The following is a 26,521-nucleotide window of genomic DNA, read 5'->3' as shown; positions in this document are numbered from 1 at the left end:
GATCGCTCTGCTCCCTGAGGTCACGTGTTTCAGGCCAGCCATCTGCTCAGCCCCTTTTGATGGGTTGAATGATTACCCCCCGCCACACACAGTCCACAGAGAAAAGATGCATGAAATGCCATCCTCAGTGCCTGGAGGCAGAACCCCACTGGGAAGGAGGGTTTTCTTTTTGATGGCAAGGAAGGTGAGCTGGTGGGAACCAGCTGGAAGGACCTAAATCGCATCACTTCCGAGTTGTAGCAGAGTAAGATGGACAGACACACAGACAAGGTGAAATAACAGAGTGGACTCCCTCACCCAAAGCTCCATCTCAACCTGGCTGCTACATTTCTGTCCTTTAAAGCTGCTCGCTTGCAATATGAGGGGCCTTCAAAGAGGTGGTGGGAAAATCCCACAACCCTTTCATTCCCCTCAGGAAACTCCGAAGCCCCTGCTCCTTGCTAGAACTGGGAGGGTGCTGGGGCAGGAAGTGGGAGGTGGGGACGGGAGGCTGAGGACAGAGGAGTAAGCTGGGAAACACAGGCACAGGAGGTGGGGGTGGGGGGGTGCACCACAGCTGAACACACAGAGGAGCATATTCCACTTGAAGGGGAGGCAGTTCCGACCTGGGAGCTCGGGGATGGACAGGGTGGGGGACTCGGGCTGATCCTCCTTGTCCGTGTTCTCATCTGTGGAGCCCGCATATGGGTCCTCGCCATTTTCCGCCTGGCCTGGGGGCTGCCTACGTTCCCTCTGCTCGGCCACCCTGGGGAAACGGGCAGACGGTCAGCATGCAGACCCCTAGACCCAAGCCCTGAGCTGTCTGAACCCCCACCCACCAAGTCCCTACCTTCTCAGCTCATCCTCAGTGTCCCCAGAATCGTCTGCCCCATTGTCCTGTCCTTCTGCAAGGGGAGGCTTAGTTAATATCAGGCCTAGCCCCTCCTCCCTCAGACCCACGAGTCCAGACCCCCAGTCCCTCCTCCCTCAAACCCAGGAGTCCAGCCTCTCCTCCCTCAGACCCAGGAGTCCAGACCCCCAGTCCCTCCTCCCTCAGACCCAGGAATCCAGCCACACTCCTCCCTCAAACCCAGGAGTCCAGTCCCCTCTACCCTCAGACCCAGGAGTCCAGTCCCCCATCCCACTCCTTACTCAGTCTCTAACCTGACTGGTCCCCCTCAGAGTCTGGATACTCCTGGGTCCCTGGAGTGGGCGGTTTAGTCTCTTCAGGTGTTAGGGACCTCTGAGGTGAGCTGGGTCCTGCTGTCTGAGGGGGCTTGGGTTTGGTCTGAGGGCCCTAAGGAGGGGGAGTGGGGACAAGATGTGCATGCAGGAGTGAGAAGTGGAGTGCCAAAGCTGGTGTGCCCCCATCCCCCCAGTACCCTCCCTGCCCGTAGGGGCTAGGTGGCAACAGACCTTCTGAGGAAGCTTGGCAGCGTCATCTCCAGCAGCACCAGCGTGAGGGTCGCCCTCCTCGTCCTCGCTGCTGGAGCCTGGCCCTGCCATGAGGTACCTGGGGGAGAGCCAGTCCTCAGACACACAGACACCCCACTGTGCCCTCAGGGGGTGCAGCAGCCTCAGCAGCTCCGAGCTGCTCAGCTCAGGAACACACGTGCACTCTGCTTCCTGGGCCTCCAGGGGAGGCTGGGCCTGTGGACCCGACAGAGCCAGCCCAGCGTCTTTCGGAGCCCACTGGCCACTTTCCACCCAGCTCAGGCCTCGGTCTCTCTCCCAGGGCTCAGTGCGCCCTTTGGTGCACAGCTCTGGTCTCAGCAGGGCTGCCCAGGCCAGCTCCAAAGCCTCCCTCGGCCTCTGTCTGGCCAGGAAAAACTCTCCTGGAAGACTCCAACCCTCCAGGCTGGCGGTGCTACCTGCTTTGTAACCAGGCCACCCTCGAGACCCTTCGTGAGCAGGGCCCAGGCCACCTGGCCAGGCACCACACCTCTGCCTACCCCGAGGCACTGCACCCCATCCCCACCCCAGCCACGGCTTTCACAGCATCCACGTGATCCGCCCCAGCCAAGCTCCCCTCAGGAGCAAGGCTCTCTGGAGCCCTGGAGCTGCCCGGTGGGGACGGGAGCGGGGCAGTCAGGGGGGAGAGGCGTGCGTTCCTGTTGCACACAGAGCAGTGCAGCCTCACCTCTGGTAGGGCAGCCGTCGGCGCATGCGGTGACAGTCCAGCACCCACTCCTTCCGCACGATCCGGCCACCCAGGCCTAGGACCTGGCTGTATTTGGGGGTGTTGGCAAAGGCGCAGCTGGTGGGGAGCAGAATGGAGGGGTGTCAGGTGGATGTGGGGGGAAGGGAAGACAGGGAGGGCAGAGGAGGAAACAGAGACAGGTGGATAAGCAGAGGCAGGAGGCGACAGCACTCGGGGAGAGACTGGCAGAGAGGTGAGAGCATGCCAGGGCAGAGTAGGGTGGCAGGGACAGGGTGATGGGAGCAGCCTGGGGGACAGGTGCAGCTCACATGAGGTGGGTGCTGTCTGGGGTCCAGTCCGGTCGGTACTTGGCCCCCAGCTCTAGGGCCTTGTCCCGGAGCTCCGAGCGGAAGGGGTTCTGGAAGCCGCTCAGCACCACCACCACCCCCTGAAGGATCCTGCCCAGTTCCTGGGGGCCAGACTGGGGTGCCTTGGGCTTGGAGCCCCCTCCTGGGGGCTTCCCTGGGCCTGCCCCTCGTGCTGACGCAGGGGCTGAGGAGGGGGCTGGTGTCCGGGGAGAGGCTGCCAATGGAGAAGGGAGGTTCTATTAGTGCCAGTCAGCCTGGGACGTCTCAGCCCCCTGGTTCCCACCCAGCCCTCATCACGTGCTTCCTTCAGAATCCAGGAGTCTATGCCCCAGCCCCTCTCCCCCACCAGGACCTAGGGGTTCACAGGTTTCCAACTTCCTCCTCCCTCAGGACCCAGGAGTCTAAGCCTCAGCCCATCCCTCCCAAGGATCCAGCTCGGGCCCCAGCCCCTAGCACGCTCACGTCTGGGTCTCTTGAGGGCAGGCGGTGAGGTCTGGGATGCTGGTTTGCTGGGGGTCTTCCGTTCTTCTTGGTTCAAATCCAACTTCCGCTTCCCCTTGGATGACTCCTGCAGCAGAGGGGAGGGGAGGAGATGGACGGTGAACTCTTTCCAGCCTCTCTCCACTCTCCTGCCCCCGAGGTCTGCGGTGCTCACCTTGGGGGTGTTGCCCGTGGTTTTGGAGGCCAGGGGCGCTGAAGGGGAAGCAGCAGTGCTGGAAGCCTGGAGCGTGGCAGCTGCGTAGCTGGGTCCTGCCTGGTCACTGGCTGTGGCTAGAGACAGGGGACGAGGGGCTAGGCCTTGAGGCTCCTGTCTAAGGGGTACCAGGTATGACCCACAACCCCGGCAGGGCTCCCAAGACTCTGCTCTGTTCCCTCTTCCCTCAGGCCCAGAAAGCGTCTTCACCACTCACCGGGGGGCGTCCTGCTGACCCGGCTGAAGAAGAGTGCCCCCGGCCTCAGGGCGCTGCTGCTCTCATCCTCGTCCTTCACGAGGAACTGCCCAAGTTTGGTCACCTTCTAGGGCCCCACAGGGTCAGTGCCAACAGGTGGGGGTGAGGATGGGGAGGACAAGCTCGGAAGGGGTGGCGGTGGGGGGTGGTTGGGCTAGAGCTTACCTGGGGTGGGGCCTCTGCCTCATCTTTGTCTGGGGGGCTGTGAAGCCGGACAAAGCTCAGACCATAAGGGGAGTCCTGGGAAAGGAGGGGTAGGTGTGAGGGGCTCCAGGCCTGAGGAAAATGCCCTTTCTCTGGACACACAGGCCAGGGGCTCCCAAGGCCCTGGGGACAGTGGCTCCTCTGGCTGAGGGCCGGCTCCTTGTGAAGAATCTGCAGACATCATCATTGGGCCAAGGAGTCTGGGTGTCTGCGTAAGGTCACTCCCACTCCTGCTGTGTCCAGCCTGCCTGGCCCAGGGGGTCCCAAGGGCTCCAGGCTGGGGGGCAGACCCCTCAAGGAAAGAGGCTGGGTTCTGGAGGGCCTTCTGAGAGAAGCCAGGGGCTGTCTGCTACCCGCTCAGGATGGTTCAGGCACAAGTACCACTGCTCACTGGGGACGTCTACTGCACACTGCATCACATCCCCAGCCTCACTGTCACCTCGGCGAATGGGGGCCAGGGCCAAAGACCACGCAGCTAAGATGTAGTGTCACCAGGATGTGCACCCGGAACCCCTAGGCCACCTCCCCTGGGATCCTGCAGGTCTGCCTTCCCGGACTCCCTTGCAAAGCCTCCATATGGGGCCCTGTCACACCTCACACACCCTAAGTCCATCTTGGGAACCATGGGGCTGGGTCTCCTCCCCAGCCCCAGCCGACACACCTTGCTGTAAGGCTGGCTGCAGACAATCTTGATGCGGTCCCAGCGCTTCTCAGCAGTCGCCCGCACCAACTTGTCGGGCCCGAAGAAGCGGACGCGGTTGGGGTTAGAGCCACTGCGGCTCTCCGAGGGGGACATGAAGGAAGAGGTGACCAGCAGGACCTGGAGAGGAAAGATGCTGGGGCTGGCTGCTTCCCGCAAGCCCTGCTAAGGGCCCAAGGGCTGCCCTGCAGCCAGGGAGCCCTGGGAATCTAGCACCTCCTCCGTGGGAATGTCTCCTAGTCCTTGTCACCACTCACTCACCGGCAGACACCCAATTCCCACCCTCTAAGGCAAAGGGGAACGGAGACTGTCAGGCTCTAAGGAAACGGAGCAGCGGGGTTGGTTTGAACTGATGTCCTGTGGTTAGCAGCCCAGCGCCTAACCTACTGCGCCACCAGGGGTCCTTGACACACACGTGGAGGGATCCTTCTAACGTCCGGATCCGAGCAGTCCTTCCCAGCCCGGAGGCTACACAGCTACACTGAGAGAGCCCCAAACCGGCGGCAGGGTACCAGGTACCTTTTAGAAACACAGCGGAGGGGTGGGGACCCAGGAGGGTGACCAGAAGCCTGAAAGACGGCAGGTGGGGGGACAGGGCCGCAAAGTGTCTCTGCTCGCTCTGGGCCCCGTTCCGTGTCGGCCCTGACTCTGCTGCTCCCCGGGGGTGCAGTGGACTACTCTGAGCTGCCCACAGCACGGTCAGCGGTTCCAACCCAGCAGTCACTCCGTAGAAGACAGGAGGCTGCCTGCTTCCAGGAAGATGTTAAGTCTTGGATACCCACAGCGGCCAAGATTGGGGGGGGGGAGAGGTTTGAGCAGCTCCCTGAGGCTCTGCCAGCAGGGGAGCCCGCAATATTTCAATACTAAAGTAGCCAGACGCGATACAGGGCACGGCTGGTGCAGAGTTTAAAGAACTAATGACAAACTGAGCAGGCAGTTCAGACAACCAGGGGAAGACAGCGGGAGGTTGAGGAAAATCAGAGGCAACAGAGGCAAGTGCTGCTGTCGACAGCCGTGGGGGCTGCCTCTCCCGCTCCCTCCCTCAAGCACATGCTTGGACCGACACCCGGCTGGGTGGGAGAGCGGGACAGACCCAGGGCCAGACCCAGGTCAGCAGGGGCCGTGGGCACATGCACGGTTCCCTCTCCCAATGTTCAGCGCACATAACCAAACAGCTGCAGGCATGAGTCGCTGGGCCTGGGGGATCAGGGGGCTCCCATCAGGCTGAGCGCAAGACAGCGTTCTACACCAGCGCTTCTCAACCTGTGGGTCGAGATCCCTCTGGGAGTCAAACGACCCTTTCACAGGGTCCGATGGTCTTAGGAACCAAGACACCGCTCCTCTATGTCTCCAGGGGGGTCCACCCACGCGCAGATACGCCCATGCCCACATACCAGTACCATGTATGAAGACTGTGACCCACGCTACACCATGCTTCAAGGCAACATTTCACTTATTTGTCATTAGAAATAAATATTTCGCAATATACAAATACATAGTGTTTTTGTGATTCATCACAATGCTTTATGCTCAATTTGTAAAAATAAAAATACCATATATACTCTTGTATAAGCCGTGTTTTTCAGCACATTTTAAAGCAGTTTTTATGGTAAAATTAGGTGCCTCGGTTGATATTTGGGTGGGCTTACACTCGAGTATATATGGTATATTCTGCATATCAAGTATTTACACGACAATTCATAACAGTAACAAAATTACAGTACTGAAGTAGCAGTGAAAATAAATTTATGGGGGGGAGGGGTCACCACCACATGAGGAACTGTATGAAAGGGTCGCAGCACCAGAAAGGTGGAGAACCGCTGCCCTACACCCTAACGTGGTAAGCAGTGACTGGGGCCTTAAAGGGCCTCGTGAGGTCTCTCCCCATCTGAGGAAAGAATGATGAAAATGGGAAGATACACTGGAACAATTGGCCCAATGGCCTAACAGCCCAGGCAGGCATCAGCTCCACCACCGGGACCAGCTGACCTGACGGTGTCTGGTCACCACACCAACTGCTCGGAAAAGGGTCCTGGGCAAAGGGGGAGAAAAACATAGATCAGAACTCAACATCACTAAGAAGGTGAGGCTGACTGGTCGCACAGAGGCTGCTGGGACCCCTTCAGGCAGGAACTGAGCTCACCCCACTGAAGATCCAGCGGGTAGGGGTGACCCAGGACAGAGTTCAGAGGGTTAGGCAAGTGAGGTATGAGACAGCACACAGAGGGGCTGCACCGGACACGCTGGGTGTGAACTGCTGGAGATAAGACCATCCGATTACAAGGATCTACATGTAACCTCCTCCCTGGGGGACGGACAACAGAAAAGGGGGTGAAGGGAGATGTCAGACAGTGTAAGACATGACAAAATAATAATTTATAAATTATCAAGGGTTCATGAGAGGGGGTGGCAGGGAGGGAGGGGAAGATGAGGAGCTGATACCAAACCAAGGGCTCAAATAGAAAGTACATATTTTGAGAATGATGATGACAACAAATGTACAAAATGCTTGACACAATGGGTGGGTGGATGGATGGACTGTGATAAGAGTTGTATGAGCCCCAATAAAATGATTTTAAATAAAAGACCATGGTCTGCGGTCAGCCTTCGTCTAAGTCAGCGGTTCTCAACCTTCCTAATCTAGCAACCCTTTAAACAGTCCCTCATGTTGTGGTGACACCCCCCCCCCGCCGCAAAATTATTTCCGTTGCTACTTCGTCACTGTAATTTTGCTGCTGTTATGAATCGAGCGACCCCTGTGAAAGGGTTGTTTGACCCCCAAAGGGGTCTCGACCCCCAGGCTGAGAACCGCTGGTCTAGCTCATGACAGACAGAAAGGTTCAAAATGAAAACGAGACAAAGATCTACAGGGCCCACTGCACACTGTCCACACCGTGAAGGCCTGTAAGGCGGTGGCCGGCGGGCCACTTCTCTCTGGGGCTCTGAAGTGTACGGACTGTGCGGTGAGCTCGGCTGCGGTCAGCTGGAGCTGCCCTGAGCACCTCCAGGCCCTCGCCCGCCCCGGTGGTCCTGGATTGGGTCTTTGTTGTTCGTGGTGTTTCTGCTGCCCAACTCCTGGGAGTAGACGGCCAGGCTGTTCGTTCTTGGTCTGAGAACTCTGCAGAAACCACCGCATCCACCAGCACTGACCAGACACAGGCCCGCACTGACGAGGTGATGGACCACCAGTCAGAGGCAGGTTCCTGCCCTGAAGGCGAGGCCCTACAACCCCGCTGCTGATGACAGGGCGCATTTCACACGGGACAACAGTGCCAGGGCGAGTCTGGTGCCTTCCTCTGAATGCCCCCGACTGTTTCAGCCCTTCTGAGGACGACGACCGAAAAGTTTGGGGGTCTGCCTGGCCTTGCTTGGTGATCAGGCTCAGCTGTGGCTTCCCGACTCTGGTCAGACAGAGGTCAGTCCCTTACCCCGTGCACTCATGCCTACAGATGGGGTCCATTTAAGTGTGCTGACATCACAGCCATGAACCCCTGCCCTGCGGCTCCATTTGCGAGGCCCTGGTCCTAAAGGGCATCCTCATCGGACATATGGCCAGTAGAGACCCAGAAGGTTTCTTCTAGGTGCCTGGCCATGACACAAAACAGCTAGACTACAATTAACTTCTGTTCCACATAAGAGCCCCTGTGGTGTGGCGGGTTACTTGTTGGGCTGCATACCCAAGATCAGCAGTCTGAAACCACCAATCACTCTGTAGGAGAGAGATGAGTCACATGTCTCCCATAAAGAGTGGCAGTCTAGGAAACCCACAGGGGCAGTTCTGCCCTGACCTACAGGGTCCCTCTGAGTCGGCATCGACTCCATGGCAGTGCGAGTGCCCGAGTCCCACCTAGCTGTGTGACAACCATACTGGCACTGACACGGGCCCCCTCTTCTGTTAAGAAGTGTCCCTGGGTGACAGGAAGGCAGGGATGCTTTGGCTGACATGTGATTTAAAGTTCAAGGCTGGAGGGTCCTGGCATTGTGACCAAGACTCAGAGTCACATGTTCAGGAGTTCACCATAGCCACTGCCTCACCAGCCGGGTCATGAAAACCTAGGCTGGCCTTTAATTAAACGCACACCCCAATGGGGTGCTTTTCCCAGCCTGCAGCTGTTACTCCCCCCTTAACAATGATACGTTTGTGTGAATCAGCATTCCGAACTCAACACTTCATGGCCGCTTGTAACAGTCAATGTGTTGTAGGTTCGGGCCAGTTTGCTAGCCCCTGGTGCCTGGCACACACGGGCCAACGGCCGACATTTGAACGACTGCCTTTCTCTTGTGCTTCATGAAGATCTTTTGATTAAAAAAAAAAAAGCTGCGTGACAGATTTATTTGTAACAGTGACAGAGAGAGAGAGAGAGAGAGATGCTACCCATGTACAAACACAGGCCTCGTGGGACTTGGTTCCCTGGTCTGGAGGTTAAGGGCCTTGGCTTCATGGGACATCTCAGTTAAGTGACCCAATCACTTATTGGGTGCTTCTGTTGTACCTCAACGGGTGGTCCCTGGGTCTTAAAAGCTTGCGGGCAGCCATCCCAGGCACAAGGAGTGTCTATTCATGCATCTGAAATAACAGAAAAATAAAGAACAGAATATGGAATGTGGGGCGGCCTCCATGAGCAGCTGCCTCCTGTGCCGTGTGCCACCACTACTGACTGTTTCGATCAAAGAGTCCACTGAAGACTCCTGATCGAGAGGGGGGAAATGCAGGGCAGACCGTCAAATCCTCAGCGACTCTAGACGTTCGAGAGCCATGGAAGGTGGATGAATCCCCCTAAAGGCATTGCTCTTGGTAAAATAACCTTTAAACCTGAAGTCAAACCACCCCCTGAAATCCCCCTGGAAGCAAAGAATAGTAAGGTAGCTTAGCTGGTAAGAAGGTCTGCCTTGAGCACTACATGCTCTGGTATCTGCGTGGCAACAAATTGACACCAGAAACTCCCAGGTTCCACAGGATGCTGGGGGGTGGGGGCGGGTAAGTCAATTTCTATGAAGGAGGAAGGACAAAGAGGGCGAGGGACAATGAGGGGGAAGAAGGCTCTACAATTGAACATGATCAATGTCACTGAATCACGCAGGAAGGAACTGCGGAGTTGGTGCACGTCTTGCGCATATTCTCAACAACAAAATGACTATCTTTCTCTTGTGCTTCAGGAACATCTCTTAAGAGAAAAGACTTGAAAAAAACAAACCAGTCTGTTGCCGGAACCCCTTTTGTTAAAATGAACCTTGTAGAGCAGCAAGACTCTCTTGTTAAAGGCTAAGGTGAGTTTGCAAGAAGAGTGTGTAGCCAATTCGGCCGACTAGAAGGTCCTCCTCATGCTGCCCGAGGGCACTGCTAAAACCCCACCGCCAGCCTCACACCTAGGGCGGAAGACCCAATGCGCTCCCTGGACGTCAGGCCCCACGGGCAGATGTCCGCGGCCTCTCAGCAATCCCGCCTGAGTCCATTAGCGCTACAAGAACTGATGAGTGCAACAAGGGGCGAAAGAGAGAGAGAGATAGAATGAAAGAGACAGAGAGAGAGAGAATGAAAGAGAGAGATAGAATGAAAGACAGAGGGAGAATGAAAGAAAGAGAGAGAGAATGAAAGAGAGAGATAAAGTGAGAGAGAATTAAAGAGAGAGAGAGAGAGAAAGAAAGAGGATAAAAGGGGCGGTCATAAAAAAATGAGCGAGGGGAAATGGTCTGCAGTCACCAAAGATTTCCACAAACCTGGGAGGAACAACATCACCCTGGAAGGTCACAGGCTGTCCAGGCTGTGTAGAAACCGATGGGTCAAGGGGGTGTGACATGCAAAGGGAAAGTTCTAGGAGGCCTTTCCCGACAAAGGGAAACCAGAGGGACGTGGTCATGACTTTTGGTCCCGCAGATGCCCCAACATTCCTGCAGTGACAAACAGGATTGGGCCCCAACAGCCTCAGCGGCCACTTGGTCGCCTAGCAACCACTTTAGGTGTATGGATGAAGGTCCCTTCCAGTGGGGACTATCTGCAAACACAACCCATCAGGAAGCCACAGGCCCTTGGGGAGAGGGGTCTCCCCTTGGGTACAGGGCCTGCCTGGGCGAGGGGGCGGAGAGCACCAGCAGGTTTTGGACGGTTACTGCGCTGGGATGACCCCGGACCTTCTCCCAAACCAATGCAGCAAACCACCTGGGCAGCCACTTGTGCTTTGGTTTGGTGTTCTGTTGTGAGCGTACCTACCACACACCTTTTGCCAATTCCACTCTTGTACAGGCGGACAGCTTACTGACACCGCAAGTACAGGGCCCCGCCATGCAACCCGCCCTGGTGGACGGACTGTGGCTTTGCCCTCCCTGCCACGGAAACTCGGGCCCCAGCTTGCCAGGGTGACCCCTCACACCCTGCTGTGGCCAGGTGAAGCTTCCTGCACGGGCCTCTCTCTGCCTGTCTGGGAGCCTCCTACCCAGTGACTGGTAGGCGCAAGCAGCTGGGGGATGAGTGGGTCTAGTAAGCAGGAGGTAAATCAGAAGCAGGAAGCGAGCAAGTCCAGGACCACTGAGGAAGAAGAGCCACCGTGAAGCACATCCAAGATCCCTCCCTGAAGGGCTTAGCAACAGGGGAGCCTCAGCACCAAGACCAGAGGCCTTGAGACTGTGGGGCAGAGCAGAGAGGACTCCTGATCCACGGGACAAGGCAGAGGCCATGGGCTCAGGCGTGCAAGAGGCTGAGGCTCAGAGAGAGACCTGGCTGCTTGTGGACCCATGACTGACTGTTTCCTGGAGTTCTTATGACCCCAACTTGTGGGAACCTGGTAGCTCCCCTAATCACCCCATAGCCCTGGCTATCGTCTGTGAGGCCACTGAAATGGCTCAGCGAACCCAGCGGGGAAGGAGAGTGCCGTGGGAGGAATGGGTGGTGCAGTAAGAGAAGGAAGTTAGGAGGTTGGGGGGCACACACCCGACTGCCTTGCGGCACTTGGCCTCGGGGAGGTGTACACCCGGATTCTCCTCCCTTAGGTAACCAGAGGGGGTCAGATGGGTTCCCACCCCCCGATGCCATTCACTCACCTCCTTGATAGTCGCTCTAAATGCTGGTCTCCATAAAAAGAAACCATTAAAGGGACACCCTGGGAGCGGGAAGGTCACCTGAACTCGATGGTGGGGCCCATCGGGACTCACTCCCGAACTGTGATCAGGCTCTGATGTTCAGTAAGGTGTCAGGTTGGTTACATCACTTACGTGGAAATGCAAAAGGTCTCTAGAACAGCCAAGAGCATGTTGAAGACCACTCGTGTCAATACTCATTACTAAGCTAAGAGGACTGGCTTATCATGACCTCCCCTACATGAAACTAGTACAGACTTAGGGGGATGGGAAGAGAGGGGGGAAGGGGAGACTGGGGGAACCCATCACAAAGTTGGATATACAGCCCCCCTACCCCGAAGGGGACACATAACAGAAATGTGGGTGAAGGGAGACAACGAACAGTGTTAAGATATGAAATAATAATAACAACATAGAATTGATCAAAGATTCACGAGGGTGGGAGAGGGAGGAGATAAAAGAGGAGTTGATACCAAGGGCTCAAGTAGAAAATGTTTTGGAAATGATGATGGCAACATATGTAAAAATTTGCTTGATAGAACTGATGTCTGTAATGTTATAAGAGCTGTAAGAGCCCCCCCCAAAATGATTTTTTTTAATTATACAGATTTTAAGTCAGATGGTAAAATATTTTTAAAATTCTGTTTTTGAATGTAAAGTACCTTTAAATCAACCAAACTAGCTAAGGCCTAAACTACCACCCAAGTTTAAGGGAAACAGGCAGCTGATTATATTCGCCTTATAAAGCAGTGGTTCTCAACCAGTGGGTCTCGACCCCTTGGGGGGGGGTACAACGACCCTGTCACAGGGGTCACCCAATTCATAACAGAAGCAAAATTAGAGTGATGAAGTAGCTGGGGGTCACCACCACATAAGGAACTCTATGAAATGGTCATGGCATTAGGAAGGTTGAGAACCACTGGTCTAAAGAAATGTGGAGCGACGCAGAAACAGCAGAGGCAACAGAACCAAGACTCAGCGTGGGGCGGGGGGGGGGGGGATGGGGAGGGACTGGGGGGGGTGTTCTAAGCAGAGAAAGTATCTCCAGGCTAAAGCTTTGTAACCAGTGCCTGAGAAAGACAGGGCTCAGCCTGGCCCAAGAGGTCAAGAGGGCCAAGAGGCTGAGGGCTGAGAGACAGGGAGGCGCAAGCAGCCTGCTGGAGAACACAGCTGAGAAGCTATCCTGGCTGAAGAACTGCATCCCGAGTGACTCCTGATCCTGAATCATGACCTCTAGCTTTTCTAGTAAACCCTGTCACTAGGAGCGTGGTCTCGGAGTTCTCTGAGGCTACGCAGCAAATGCTCAGAGGAGTGGAAATGCCCTGGCGGGGACTGCGGGTGTCAGAATGGGGCAAGGCCTTGGAGGAGAAGGTGTGTCTGACCTCCACTTCAGAGCACTTGACTTTGAGTTGTTGATGCTGCCAGGACTCTCCTGCTCCACCTGCCCCACGCCTTGTGAGGCAAGAGGTCAACCACATTATTTTTACCCAGCTCCAGGAAGAAAACAGGGCAAAAGACTCAAGTAGACACATCATTAAACAAGATAAACCGATGGCCAGTCAGTAGGAGAGATTCGCAATGCCATTGCTTGACAGAAAGATGCAAATGAAGGCCGTAATAAAGCCCCACTGCGAGCCTCGCGGAGAGTTGAAACTAAAAGACTAGCCGTGGTCAGGCAGACTCCAGACACAAACAGAACGCACGCTGCATGACTCCCTTGATGGGAAAGTCCAGGGCAGGTGGGAACAGAAGACATGGACACCGGGTGGAGCCTGACTCACAGCGAGCCTGGGAGAACAGAGATCAGCCCCAGGGGTCTTCAAGGTGCCATCGATGAGTCAGTATCAATTCCATGGCAGGGAGATGGTTTTAAATCGCTTAAAAAAAAATACCTTTAAGTGGAGAGCAAATGTTTTGAGAATGTTGAGGGCAATGAATGTACACATGTGCTTTACACAACTAATGCATGTATGGATTGTGATAAGAGTTGTATGAGCCCCTAATAAAACAATTAAAAAATCAATTTATTGGGGGCTCGTACAGCTCTTATCACAATCCATCCATCCATCACGTTAAACACATTTGCACATGTGTTGCCATCGTTTTCAAAACATTTTATTTCTACTTGAGTCCTTGGTATCAGCTCAGTTCCCCCTCCCCCTCCCGAACCCTTGATAATTTATGTTATTATTAACTTTTCATGTCTTACACTGACCGATGTCTCCCTTCACCCACTTTTCTATTGTCCGTCCCCCAGGGAGGGGGCTACATGGTGATCATTCCCCTCCTGTTACTGCCACTCTCGTTAGTGATCCTGAGGGGGGAGAGGGAGGGGAGAGGGAGGTTTGGGTGTTTTTAAGTCTTTGTGGGAGCCAAATGCCACATCTTCCTCCTGGTGGGCTCAACCCACTGACCCCGTGTTTAACCCACAGCACCACCCGGGCTTCTGAGGCAGAGCTACAGTGATGCGTAGCGAAGGGGGAAGGGGGATGGAGGGAGGGGGACACTGACTGCCAAGGGGCACGATGGTGGGAGCTGGACGTGCTCTGTGGGGTCACATGCACAGCTGCGGACACACCCCAGTGTAACCACACACCGAAACCAACAATCACAAGCGCCCTGCCGTTGTGTCGATGCCCACTCAGACCTGCCCGTGGTTCCTGACACTGTCACTCTTTACGGGGGTAGAGTGTGGGCAACACGGGCGCAATCCCCCCCCCCCCCCCCCCGCCCCGAGCAAGACAGAGAACACTTCTCGCCCCGCGGGAGAAGACGGGACGGGCTGCTCCCGTCAAGATTCACAGCCTTGGACACCCTACTCGGCATTGCTGTCCGTCGACTCAGTAACAGTGAGTTTGGTTTTCCACGTGTATCCGAATCCTCAAGCAACGCATGGGATGAAACCGGAAGCACCACGGCCGAAAGGCCTGGCAACCTGCTTCTTTGACGACTCCTGACCATCAGGAGCAGGGAGCAGCGGTGCTCATGTCCGGGGCCTCCTCGAGGCACAATCGACTGGACCACACAGGTGTTTGGGGCTGTACACCTGACCAAACTCTCTGAGCGGTACAGGAAGATCTAGGTATCTGCTTCCTATGTCAGAATCACCTCAATAAAAGGGCGCTTTCCCCAGTTAAAGAACACAGTATCTCATGGAAAGCTGGGTTTGTTTGTCCACTCAAGACGTGCCTCCTGGGATAACCAGGGTGCTGCGTTTTCACCCACTGCCCTGGTCAGCCACCTCCCAAGCCCCGCCCCAGGGAGCTCCCTGTGGAAAAGGGGAGCCGGGCTGGCTCCTTGGGTCAGAAAGCAGCCAAAGCACTCGCAGCAGACACGGAGACGCCCAGAGCCAGCCCCCAACGACGACGCAGCCCTCCCTTTGCGGGGACACCTGCGGACACCGCCCCCGGAGTCAAGCAGGTGGTCTCCCAGCACTGCCTGGGCCGAGGGACAGGTAAGGGCGTCTCCCCTCACGTGATGCGCTGGCTGCCTGGCTCTGCACGTCGTCTCTTTAGCACCTCTCCCCAAGCCTGAGTGCTGGAGAGGGCAGGGCGAGTGCAGTGTGAGAGGCCGAGCTGGCCTGGGGCCTCAGCTTACCTCGTAGTCCTGCTCGCCGCCGCCCCCCGCCGAGCTGCCCACCAGCATCTCCACAAAGGCCGAGCCGTCGTTCCCAAGGTCCACGCTGTGGATCCGCTCCTCCTTCTCCAGCTGTGGGGAGAGGCCAGCCCAGGGTTAGGGGGACCTCGGGAGAGTGAGGAAGCCACGCCAGGGCACCTCGTCCCCTCGGAATGCCAACCCCGTGGCAGGCCCACTGCAGCCCTGGCAGCCAAACCCACCCCTGCCCTTCTCACCAGGCCCTCCAGACCCTTCTAGATCCCTCCCTTTACCACACATCACCTGTGTGGTGCTCTCCGTGGGAGGAGTCAGCGGAATATACCAGGTTTGGGTATATCATCTCACAATGGCCCATCTGCTGCTCCGACCCCAACCACCCCTTCTGGGCAGGGTCCGGGTCCTGGTCTGCACACTACTGAACCCTGGGTTTCAACCCCAGCCTGGCCACACACTGGCCGTTAGGCCCCATTGACTACCAGCCTCTTCTCTTGGAGCCTCAGCTTCCTCAGCAGTCAGGGGAGAGGGGGTATTTGCCTCTGCTTTCTGCAGGGTTGTCATGCGACACATGTGGGCAGTCACACGGTACAGTTATTAGGGGTCCCAGTTCATCCACGCCCGGCTTGATGACGAAAAACAGTGTTTAAAGCAGTCCTGTGGTCAACGGGGGGGGGGGGGGGCAGCAGGCGGGTTCTATCAGCCACACTTGCCAGGTGCTTCAAGAAATGCCCACTAAGAGCCGTGGCTTCTGAGGGGCTCTGCTGGGCCACAGAAGCAGGGAGGCCACTGCACAAGGTTGTGCCATTTTCCTGGGATCCCCAAGGTGTCGTCATCTTGCTAAATCTTTACAGAGGTTACAAGATGAGATGATCACAGAGGTTTGGGGAGACGTCTTTAAGAAAATAGAAAGTCAAGATGGTGATTTAGGGGCCAGGCACCGAGCGCTGTCCCACAGGAACCACACTGGGGAATTCAGACCCCACCGCAGGCACCCTTCAGCCCTATCTTGCTCCTTCATACTTCCTTTTGCTCCTCAGCTCAAAGACCAGTGCGAGGAAAGGAACGAATCCCTTTGGATGTGGTCGGGCCGGGTTGACAACTGAAGGAAGCACCCAGCGGTCCCTGAGATTGCTGTCTGTGCCCACGGCGGCAGCCAGGTGCCAGTCTACCCCAACGAGGGCCTTCCTCTTTTTTGCTGCCCCTCTACTTGGGAACACAACCTTCTGAAGCATATGGCCCACAAGTTCCCAAACTTATTCGGCCTACCGCCCCCTTTTCCAGAAAAAAAAAATCAAAAATTAAAAATTACTGGGCACTCCTGTGGTGGCAGTTAAAACCTTTAGCGCTCTGGCCCACGGCGGGATTAAGTGTAGGTACTGTTATTCCAGCCCTGCCGGGATTCTCCCAGCTCCCACCAGGGGGCGGTAGTGCCCACTTTGGGAAGCCCTGGATGGAAGAGGCACACAACAGCTGGTTCTGCGACTTTTGTGCTGGCCCTAGGACAGGAAATCACGCCACTGAGGGGGGGGATGGCATGTCCTACCCACCCAGGTGCGGCCAGTCGGGAGGCACTGTGAGACAAGACTCAAATGAAAACCCACTGGCTTCCAGTCAGTCCCAAGCACAGCACCCTGACACGGGGCTTCCAAGACTGCAAATGTTGAAAGGAGCAGAGCCTCATCTTTCTCCTGAGGAGTGGTTAGAGAGCTTGAACCACTGAACTTGCGGTGAGTAGCGCTTCCCTGAAAGTGCCACTTTTAGTAGTGGTTACAAGGAGGTAGTTCAGAGCCACGTTAAGTAGGGTTTCCTCAAAGGACCTGCCCTGCTGCCTGACAAACCAGCAGAGCTGTGGCAGGCGGTGCTGGGGGGCCAGGCAGGCGCGGTAGTCAAGTCCCCTGCCCTCCGTGTGGGCAAACCGCAGCTCCCGAGCCAGAGGCGGTGCTTTGGGTGGCTACACAGGGCTCTGAAGGAAAATGGAACAGTTTAAAAAGGTGATATTCAGGCAATGGTGATTTCACGGGTTTGTAAAAAATACAAATAATTCTCTAATTGTTGAGGGACAGGAATGGCTCTTCTGTCTCAGAAGAGTGCTGGCTCCTTCTAGGACATCAGATTACCATGGCCCCCAAAGGTCCATCAGTCCCACCTGCTCCACAACCATCACCGGCATGCTCTTCCAGACAGACAGCCCTACACCCAGAGGGCTACACTTGGGGGTGAAGCAATCCTGAGTCCAAATCCTGGGCAGCATCCCAGCTTCTCACGGTCAGCATGCTCACCGTGAAGGGAGCCCAGATGACAGACACCACCGTGCACGCGACTGCACCAACACCTGGTCACAGGCAGGCGCTGTGCCCACCTTCGTTTGCCACCGAGCATCTGACACAGGTGGCAGGAAACGGTTAGGTGACTTCCCCAAAGTCACACACAGCTGGTGCCTAACAGAGTGGGACGCAGGCAGGCGGGCTGCAGTACCTACACGCTCCGTGTCCGCGGAATCTTCTAGAGACAGTGCTGAGCCCCACCAGCCTCCAGGCAACTCCCACTGGCTTCCTTCCGGCTCCCTTGCCGGCACCCCTCAGTGCCTTCCCACCTGCCACTCCCCGCGCCTGGAACACCTCTCCCCACCACATGCCCCAGGCCGGCACTGTCACCGCTGGATGGGGCAGACTTGGGAGACAGTGGCACGTGTGTGCGTGGCTCGGCTCACCCTCCATTTGTTTTCATGCGGTCTTACTGTTTAGGGTGAAGGTGTGCCTGGCAACTATCTTTCCACGAGTTGCTCGGTGGCACCAGCGACTCGCCTCAAGGGCGTGAACACACTCAGGGTTTCCACTCTGGCTGCTCCATTCGTCACCTCTCTTCCTGCCCCGAGCGACTCAACCTGGTTTTGATGTTCACTCCTGGCCATGTGGTCTCACTAGGGGTGGGTTTTGTTGAAAGGTGCACAGAACTCACAGGTGGTCATCTTTGGGCGCCAAGCTGACCTCAGGGGCTCGTTTCGGTTTTAAGTTTTGAAGAGCAACTTGGCAAGTCTCTCAGTGCCCCAGTTTCAACCGGTCCGGTGGGTCTGGGTTTTTGTCGTAGTTTGTGCTCCTTCTATAGGGATTCTGCTACACATTTTCCTTCCCTCTCCCAGGATCCCCCCACGGTGGCCTTGATCACAGCGGTGGGTAGACGGGGGAGCCGGGCACCATCTAGTCCCTCTGGTCTCAGGATAGATGAGACGAGGTTCACGCGGTTCCTTTCTCTTTTGCGGTTGCTCCTGGAGAGATCCCTTAAAGCAGTGGTTCTCAACCTGTGGGTGGAGGCCCCTTGGGGGGAGGGGGAGGTTTTGAATGACTATTAACAGTAGCAAAATGCCCGTGATGAAGTAGCAACGAAAATAATTTCTTTTTTGGTGTTAAGCAGTCCTACTTTGTGCTGTAAAGCCACAGAGTGATGGCAGCGCACACACACACAGGTCTCGTCCATTACATTTGAACTGTTTAATTTCCTGGTCCCCTCACGCATTCCTATCTGGGTTTGTCTACGCCGTGGCACTCACCAGCAGGTAGTGGGCGTTTTGGTGACACGGTTCACCGATGCTGAACTGTGTACACGCCCCCTCAAGGTCGTCTAAAAGAACAAGAGCTTTACTTGTTCAAGGTCCATGTCTGCATATTTGCTGGTTCGGGTCATTTCATAAACGTGAGAACACAGAATATCTGCTTGGGGGAGGGGTAACGTGATTCACTTTATGCACGTCGTACTCAGGTCCACACACGGACCACCATGTTTTGGGAACTCGTTTCTCCCCACTACACACAGACGCTCCCTGGAGCAGGGACAAGACCTGAGTCATGTTCTGCTGGGTCCTCCATGCAGTAGCGCCTGCTCCTTCCAGCTCCTGGAGCACAAGGTTCAGCTTCACCCCGCACACTGTCCTTCCTCACCTGTACAATGCTGACAGCCAGTTCCTTGCTGGGAACAGTAGGCAAGGCCCGTACACACAGTCTCGTGAGCACACCCCACCAGGTCAGCTAATGACCCGGCAGCACACGGTGGGTGGCGTCCCGGGTGGTGTGGGCGGCTGACCCATGGCTGCTGCACCAGAGGGCTGGCAGTGTGAGCCCTCCCAGAGCTGCCTTGGAGGAAAGGTGATGTAGACCCCCAAATAGGAAAGCACTGTTGATGTCACTTGATGGGTCTTGGCTGGAGGCAGAGAACCCCAGGAAGAGGCTTACTTGTGCTGCACTGATTACACAGAGGTAGCCAATCACGTGGGCCCTAACAAACTTCCGGTGGCAGTGCGAAGACTGCACTGCTAGCTTACATTTTTGTCCATTTGGGAAGTTGATGGACGTCCAGAATTAGGTTTGTCATCCATCAACATGTCACCTTTTATGAACTGAGAAAACCACTCGTTTGTACACTTGAGTTTTCCCCTATCGCACTGCCTTTATAACAGTTTCTGTAGCGTTTTTCCACAGCAGGAAAAACATTTTCAGAGCTGCATGCTGTTTTCGTAAACCAGCCATCCAAAGAAAAACGAGGTTCGGGCAAAACTTCTTTTAAGAAAAAAATTCCTGTGACCAGAAAGAACCTTCTTCCCAGGCAACTCCACTGGGTGCACTAACTCAGAGTGAGTTACTCCATTCTGCAGGGTGAGGGGGTGGGAGGTGAGGGGGGATGCTTCCTATGAAAGCTCCGCCCACCCAATGCAGTTCCGGGTTTGGGGGGCACCCCTGGTCTATCATGGACTTCCAGAAGAACAAACACAATCCATTTTGGGAATCCAGCCCGGATGCTCCTTGGAAGTGAGGGCATCTTCACACATATGAAGATATAGATGACTTCTCTCTCACTTACTTCATACATGACATTAGGAGGAACCAGTCCCTGGATGAGGCCATGGCAGGTCAGCGAAGAGGAGGAAGACTGCCAAGGAGAAGCGGTGAAAGACAGCCGTCGGTGGGGATGGTGAGGGCGGGCAGTGCTTCCTTCTGTTATGGCTCTGGGTTAATCTGGGTCAGAACTGACAGGATGGCAGCCAACAACAACACGTCGAGAACAAACAAGTTATTGCCGATACACAAGAGAGGACAGAGTGGTTTTCAACATCTTTAGGAGGCAGGTGTAGGAGAGGCCTCAGCAGGCCCGAGTGCAGAGCACCCTCACAGCCACATCCACCACCAGGACCACGACCACAGGGCTGGCCACACCACAGGAGGCTGGGAGAAGGGACAGGGAAATCCTTAGGGTTCTAGGGTGTGCCTGGAGCAGTGGCATCAGGGCCTCTTTGTGGGGTCCAGCTTCCTCATGTGCCACACCCCAGCCTGTTTGTCAGCTCACTACACACCCTCTGGCAGTTTCTTCAGTTTCTCCTGACTGAACAAGGATCGAAGCCCATCCCTTCTTGGTCAAGTGGAGCCACCTCTCCAGACGGGACACACCCCAACCATCGGATCAGATGGCCACGCCTGGCCCTCAGCAGATTCCCATCTCAGCAGCTTCTGACAGGCACACATCTCCAGTGTTGTGTGAGCTGAGGGAGCACACGTGCACCCCGCACAAACAATGTGGTCTCACAAACGGGCCGGGAGGACTCGCATTGCACGACTCTGGACAATCGTCGCGACGGTGACTGTCCTGCCTGGTATCTTCTTAACGACCATATAAACAGTAATTTTTTTTTAATTGACCGGGTTAATTAGAGGGCGGTGAGGTCCCATGACTAGGGGAGGATGGTTGGGCCAATTGAAGCAGCGGGGGCACCACAGCCTTGGACACACTGCGGTGCAGGATCTGCTCTCTGCTTCGAGGTGTACAGTTTCAGACACAAGATCATTTTCAACTACATGCACATGCTTACTTATGTACATACATGAACACACTGCCGAACTCCACATGTCCGCACTAATCTGTGCTGTTAAATACTAGGTGGTGGTTCCCCTCAGGGGCGGGGGCAGAGCGGGTTCCCCAACCGGCAAGGTCAGCACAGCCTCACTTGTGCTTACTTGCTCACCTGCTGACTTCCTGACAGATTAGAGAGAAAGCAGGACGCACGCACGTGCTTCCCTTGCTTGCTTTGATTCGGCAGGAAGGGGCTGGGAGAGTCTGTGGCACCACCGTTGCCTGCAGGCTGGCGAGGAAGCACAGGCCAGCCCTTGCATACCTTGCTGACCCGGCACTCCGACCCTGCCTGGGTGCGGGGAGGTAGAGGTGTGAGGAAGGAGCAAGAGGGGCTGCCTGGGGGGCTGGGAAGCTTCTGGGAGCAGGTGGAGGTGTGGAGGACGTGGAGTCTCTGCTTGGAGGGGGCTTTGGGCTGGGTCCTTACTCATGCAGGCCAGGTGGCTTCATAACGTAGGGGAAAAGGCCATGATCTTTGACTTCGGGGTTCCCACTAGCCTATGGAAGCCCCTTTGCAGCATGTCCTTTTCATGGTCGGTCAAACCCCAGGTGGAAACAGAGCTAAAACACAGGAGCCTCCAGGGACAGAAAGCAGGTGCCACCCTTGCTGAAAAGCTACTCCTCCCCCCCCCCCCCCCCCCCCCCCCCGCCCACATCTCAACCACATGGACCACCTCCCATGACGCCCCTGCAGCCCAGGTGCGGTTAGGAAAGAGGCCAGAGCTGACGACAGGGCAGGCTGCCGAGCCTCGAGTGGCCACCTCGGGCCAGCAGAGGGGTGTGCAGTTGTCACACGCTGAGGGCTGCGCCCTGGGCGGTGACATCCGGGCATTACAAAATACTGTTGGCAAGGCAGTTGTCAGCAAACCCGGATGGGAGCCGAGTCTATGTCCCCTGATTTCGGCCTTAGCCCACACACACACTTGCAAAGGCCCAATGGGAGCCCTCAGCAGGGAGTTGCCCCTAATACTGGCACCTACCCTCATAACCAGATTTGCCAAAGGACATACAGCTAGCCACCCTGGCAGAGTCGGGCATTTGCCCTCGCCCTAGGCCTACTGACCAATGACCCCCTCTGAAAACCTAAAGGAGCCCTGTGGGTGCAGTGGACTGGGTGTCCGGCTGATAACCACAAGGTCAGCTGTTCAAACGCACTAGCGGCTCCGAGGAAGAAAGATGAGGCTGTCTTGGACACCCTGGAGAAGGTGGCTATGAGCGGAACCACTGGATGGCCCTGGGTTCGGCTGTTGGCTTGGGAAGCCGTGACCCTCTACTCAGAGGCTACGTCCTTCAGTAGTGGTCTAGGCCCGGGGGTTCAGCGCCTCCCAGCACCTCTCCACCCGCAGGCAAGTCCACTCTGGCCAAACTGGCCTCCCTGTGACTCTGCCAACCGGCCAGGCACCAACCCATCTCAGGCTCCGCCTCGGCTACTCCCTCCCTCTGCAGTCCACAGTCCTGTCCGTGTGTCCCACTGGGGTGACTGGTGTGGTGCTGACACTCGAAGGTCAGCCACTGGTTATCTCATGTACCAGCAGCGTCAGCAGGTGCTGGCAAAGTTTCCAAGCGAAGAGAGGCTAGGAGGAAAGGCCTGGCGATCTACTTCCGGAAACCAGCCAGTGAAAGCCCCCTGGACCACAGCAGCATTCTGTGCAGGCATGGAGGAGCCCCCCTGGGTAGGTGGCCCTCAAGACACGCTTGCACTCCCATCCAGCTCAAGTCCCACTCATAGCGACCCCGGAGGATGGGGTGGAAATGTCCTTGGGGGTCTCTGAGACCATCACCCTTCATGGGGACAGACAGCCTCATCTGACTCCAGCTGTTGCGGCGGGTGGTTTCCAATTGCTGACTCTGCAGTGAGCAACCCATCTCGTGACCATTACACCACCACAAGGCTGGGCTCGAGCCCACCTGCAATCGTGAGCCCTGTGGGGGCCTGGGCAGCGTGCAGGAGGCCGCCGTCAGCAACAGCTATCAGCCCCAGCTCCCTGGGGGCCCCTTCCCCGAGCACTGACACAGTTCCCTCTGCTCACATGTCACCTTCTCGACTCACTATTGAAAGAAAACCCTCCGAAGACAAATGGGTGCATAAGCAAATGTGGTTAAGAAAGCTGATGGTGCCCGGCTATCAAAAGAGATAGTGTCTGGGGTTTTAAAGGCTTGAAGGTGAACAAGCGGCCATCAAGCTCAGAAGCAAAAAAGCCCACATGGAAGAAGCACACCGGCCAGTGCGATCACGAGGTGCCAAGGGACCAGGTATAAGGCATCATGCAAAAAAAAAAAACCAAAAAAACAACGATATAAGTGTGTGTATGTATGTGTATATATGTGTATATGTATATGTATATATATATACCATATTAAATGAAGGGGGAAGTGCAGAGTGGAGACCCAAGGCCCAAGTGTCGGCCAATGGAGATCCCCTCATAGAGGCGTTTAGGAGAGGAGATGGGTTAATTAGGGTGTGAGGTAGTACCGATGAAGAACACAGCTTTCCCCCAGATCCTGGATGCTTCCTCCCCCCAACTACCATGATCCGAATTCTACCTTGCAGGCCTGGATAGGACAGAGGCTGTACACTGGTACATATGAGGGCTGGAGGTACAGGGAATCCAGGGTGGATGATACCTTCAGGACCAAGGGTGTGAGGGACAATGCTGGGAGAGTGGAGGGTGAGTGGGTTGGAAAGGGGGAACTGATTACAAGGATCCACATGTGACCTCTTCCCTGGGAGATGGACGGCAGAGAAGGGGGGAAGGGAGACTCCGGATAGGGCAAGGTATGACAAAATAACGATGTATAAATTACCAAGGGCACATGAGGGAGGGGGGAAAGGGGAGGGAGGGGAAAAAAAAAAGGAGGACCTGATGCAAGGGGCTTAAGTGGAGAGCAAATGCCTTGAGAATGATTGGGGCAGGGAATGTATGGATGTGCTTTATACAATTGATGTATGTATATGTATGGATGGTGAAGAGAGTTGTATGAGTTCCTAATAAAATGTAAAAAAGAAAAGAGGAGAAAAAATGATTAGGGCAAAGACCATACAGATGTGCTTTATACAATTGATGTATGTATATGTATGAACTGTGATAAGAATTGTATGAGCCCCTAATAAATTGTTAAAATTTAAAAAAAAAGAAAAAAGAAAAGCTTAAAAAAAAAAGAAAGAAAACCCTCCTCGACCACCCTCTCGGCCCCACTACCCTTAATTGCACCCGCCCCGCCCCCACCCAGCACGTGTCTTCTGACACAAGCTTTCCCTCTGATCCTGGAGACAGGCCTGCCTTTCCTGGCCAGTGGCTGAGACCATTTTCGTCTTGTAGCCATACACTATTAAGCAGATTCTGACCCCATCCCCGCTGCCACAGCCACCCTGCAGGGCAGAAGAGAGCTGCTCCTTTGGGTTTCTGAGACTGGAAATCTTTACGGGAGCAGACAGTCTCATCGTTCTTGCTTGAAATAGCTGGTGGATTCGAATAGCTGACCTTGTGGTGAGCAGCCCAACTCGTAACTTACTACCCACCAGGGATCCTTTCTGACGCAACAGAAATTGCTTAGTAGATGTGTGTTAAATGGATGAATGAATAAATACGGTCCTGTCCCCGTACTGCTAGTTCCCACACCTCTGTCTCTATCTCTGATCCCCAACTGCCTCCTGGATGCTGCCTGCTGCGTGTCCCCAAATCCATCAAACCCGGAAGTCCTCACTAAGCTCATGACCTTCCCTCGCTGCCCCTTCTCTGGGCACCCCACTTCAGCTGCACTCCAGCCTGAGAAGCTGCAGCCGCAGCCCGTCTGCTCCCTCCCCACGCTCCCCATCATTTCTGCCCACCCCTCTCTGTGTTCCCTCTACCACTGGGATACAAGACTGAACATGATCTCTCTGGGGTCACCTGATCATCAGGGAACCCAGCGGAATCCTCACCCTGTCATAAAGCACCCATCCCGCCCCTTACACAAACACCTGCATGCTGACAGGGCGCTGGGGCAGACATGATGTCACTGGGTTTTCACAACCACCCCCGAGCTTAGATCTTATTGTGCCCAATGGATAGAGCGGAAAATACATTCAGAGAAAGAAAACAATTTGCCTGGAGTCAGAGAAAGAGTCCAGAGGGTAAGCTGGGGACTTGAACTAGGCTCTCAAGAGTCAACCAATCTGGAGGAAGCTATAGCTCCCTTGACTAAAAACACTGACTCTTAGTAACTTCTCTGGACCTCGGTTTCCTCTTTGGGAATATGGAAATAGTCTTACACCCTTGAACTGGGCATGGTGGGGGTAAGGGTGTTTGGTGAGGATTCAACAAGGCAAGCCATCTGGGGGGTTAGCGTGGTAACTCACAGTTTATAATGTTGAATGAACACTCTCTCACTGCCATCAGGTCAAGGCTGACTCATAGCAACCGTATAGGACAGGCTAGGACTGCCTCAGTGGGTTTTCGAAAGCAGAAAGCCTCAGTCTTCCCCTAAGAGGCAGCTAATGGTTTTGAACTGCTGACCTTACACTTAGCAGCATGGTACACAACCACTATGCCACCAGGGCTTCTGGAATGAATGTTAGTGCTTGTCACTGCTATGTTCGGAACTGAGGACATGGCGGGGGTCTGTGTGGTTTGCCTGGGAAGAGAATCCTTAGCTTCTAGCCAATTCTCAGGTTCTACGACATCCAAGGAGTCCCAACTCCCACCCAGTCCCACTCCTCCACCAGTGTTTCAGTATCACTGGACCACAGAGAGAACCACCCAGAGCATGCTCAGCGTCAAGCAGGAGGATCTCCTAGTCTTCCCAACATCCCTCCGCAAACACTCCCACGCTCATCAGGACTAAGGCCAGAACTGAGAATGCTGTTGCTGGAACACAAAGGGGTCAGTTCAGTCTCCGACTCTGAAGGTTGACATCATCAAAGTGAAACAACAGCAGCAGCAGCAAACTCACTGCATTCAGGTCACTTCCAACTCAGAGTGCGCCTACAGGGCAGAACAGAACGTCCCCTGTGGTTTCTACAACTGTAAATCTTTATGAGGACAGAAAGCTTGCTCTTTCCGTCACGGAGAAGCTGGAACTATTGACCTTACGGTTAGCCACCCAACTTCTAACCCAGGGCTCTGAAATGTCAAGCTGTATATGTTTAATCCCATTTAGCATTCTGCCCATCCCGTACACCCTCCATGGTTTTCTTGTTCCTGACAAGAAGAGCCTGTTTGGAATTCTGCAACCATCTCAGGTCAAGCAGCTTTCTGATTTGCCTCCCTTCATCCTCTGGGGAAGGGGCCTGTGGGGAGCAGTAGGTGCGACACTGGGCTGCTAACCCAGGTACCTCGGAAGGCAGGCCTGGCGATCTGCTCCTGAAAAGCCCCAGCCTTGGAAAAGCCCCGCCTGGGAAGTTCTCTCGCACATGGGGGCCGCACCTCATAGGGTCGTGGTGTGAATTCAGAGGGAACACAGCCCAAACGGGCTAAAAAGAAGCCTACCAGCATTCCGGAAAGGATAGTGTGGACTGGCCATCACTTCCTCACCCCATACCTCGGGTTTCCCCATCGTGAAAATGGCAGGCGTGGCCTGGCTTAGTTGGTCACCCCGGGGTACCCTCCACCCATGTGCCCACTGA

General features: G+C 55.3%; 1 protein-coding gene across 2 annotated transcripts in view; it reads right to left on the bottom strand.

Annotated features, from left to right (window-relative positions):
* Window positions 1-26,521, bottom strand: part of XRCC1 (X-ray repair cross complementing 1) — a 28,882-nt gene that overhangs the window by 876 nt on the left and 1,485 nt on the right. The window contains exons 3-14 of one of the 2 annotated variants that reach the window (XM_075538000.1): window positions 15,010-15,120; window positions 4,303-4,461; window positions 3,603-3,677; window positions 3,399-3,501; window positions 3,143-3,258; window positions 2,950-3,055; window positions 2,449-2,701; window positions 2,120-2,236; window positions 1,396-1,492; window positions 1,144-1,276; window positions 830-884; window positions 606-745 (exon numbers count right to left, since the gene is read on the bottom strand). In XM_075538000.1, coding sequence (XP_075394115.1) covers window positions 606-745; window positions 830-884; window positions 1,144-1,276; window positions 1,396-1,492; window positions 2,120-2,236; window positions 2,449-2,701; window positions 2,950-3,055; window positions 3,143-3,258; window positions 3,399-3,501; window positions 3,603-3,677; window positions 4,303-4,461; window positions 15,010-15,120 — 1,465 coding nt within the window. Of the gene's footprint in view, window positions 1-605; window positions 746-829; window positions 885-1,143; window positions 1,277-1,395; window positions 1,493-2,119; window positions 2,237-2,448; window positions 2,702-2,949; window positions 3,056-3,142; window positions 3,259-3,398; window positions 3,505-3,602; window positions 3,678-4,302; window positions 4,462-15,009; window positions 15,121-26,521 lie in introns of both variants that reach the window. The other variant, XM_075537999.1, reaches the window with a different exon arrangement.

The sequence above is a fragment of the Tenrec ecaudatus genome, chromosome 18 (assembly GCF_050624435.1).
Source record: "Tenrec ecaudatus isolate mTenEca1 chromosome 18, mTenEca1.hap1, whole genome shotgun sequence".
Lineage (NCBI taxonomy): Eukaryota > Metazoa > Chordata > Mammalia > Afrosoricida > Tenrecidae > Tenrec > Tenrec ecaudatus.
The sequence above is the reverse complement of the archived record's forward strand: the minus strand, read 5'-3'. Positions and strand labels throughout refer to the sequence as shown.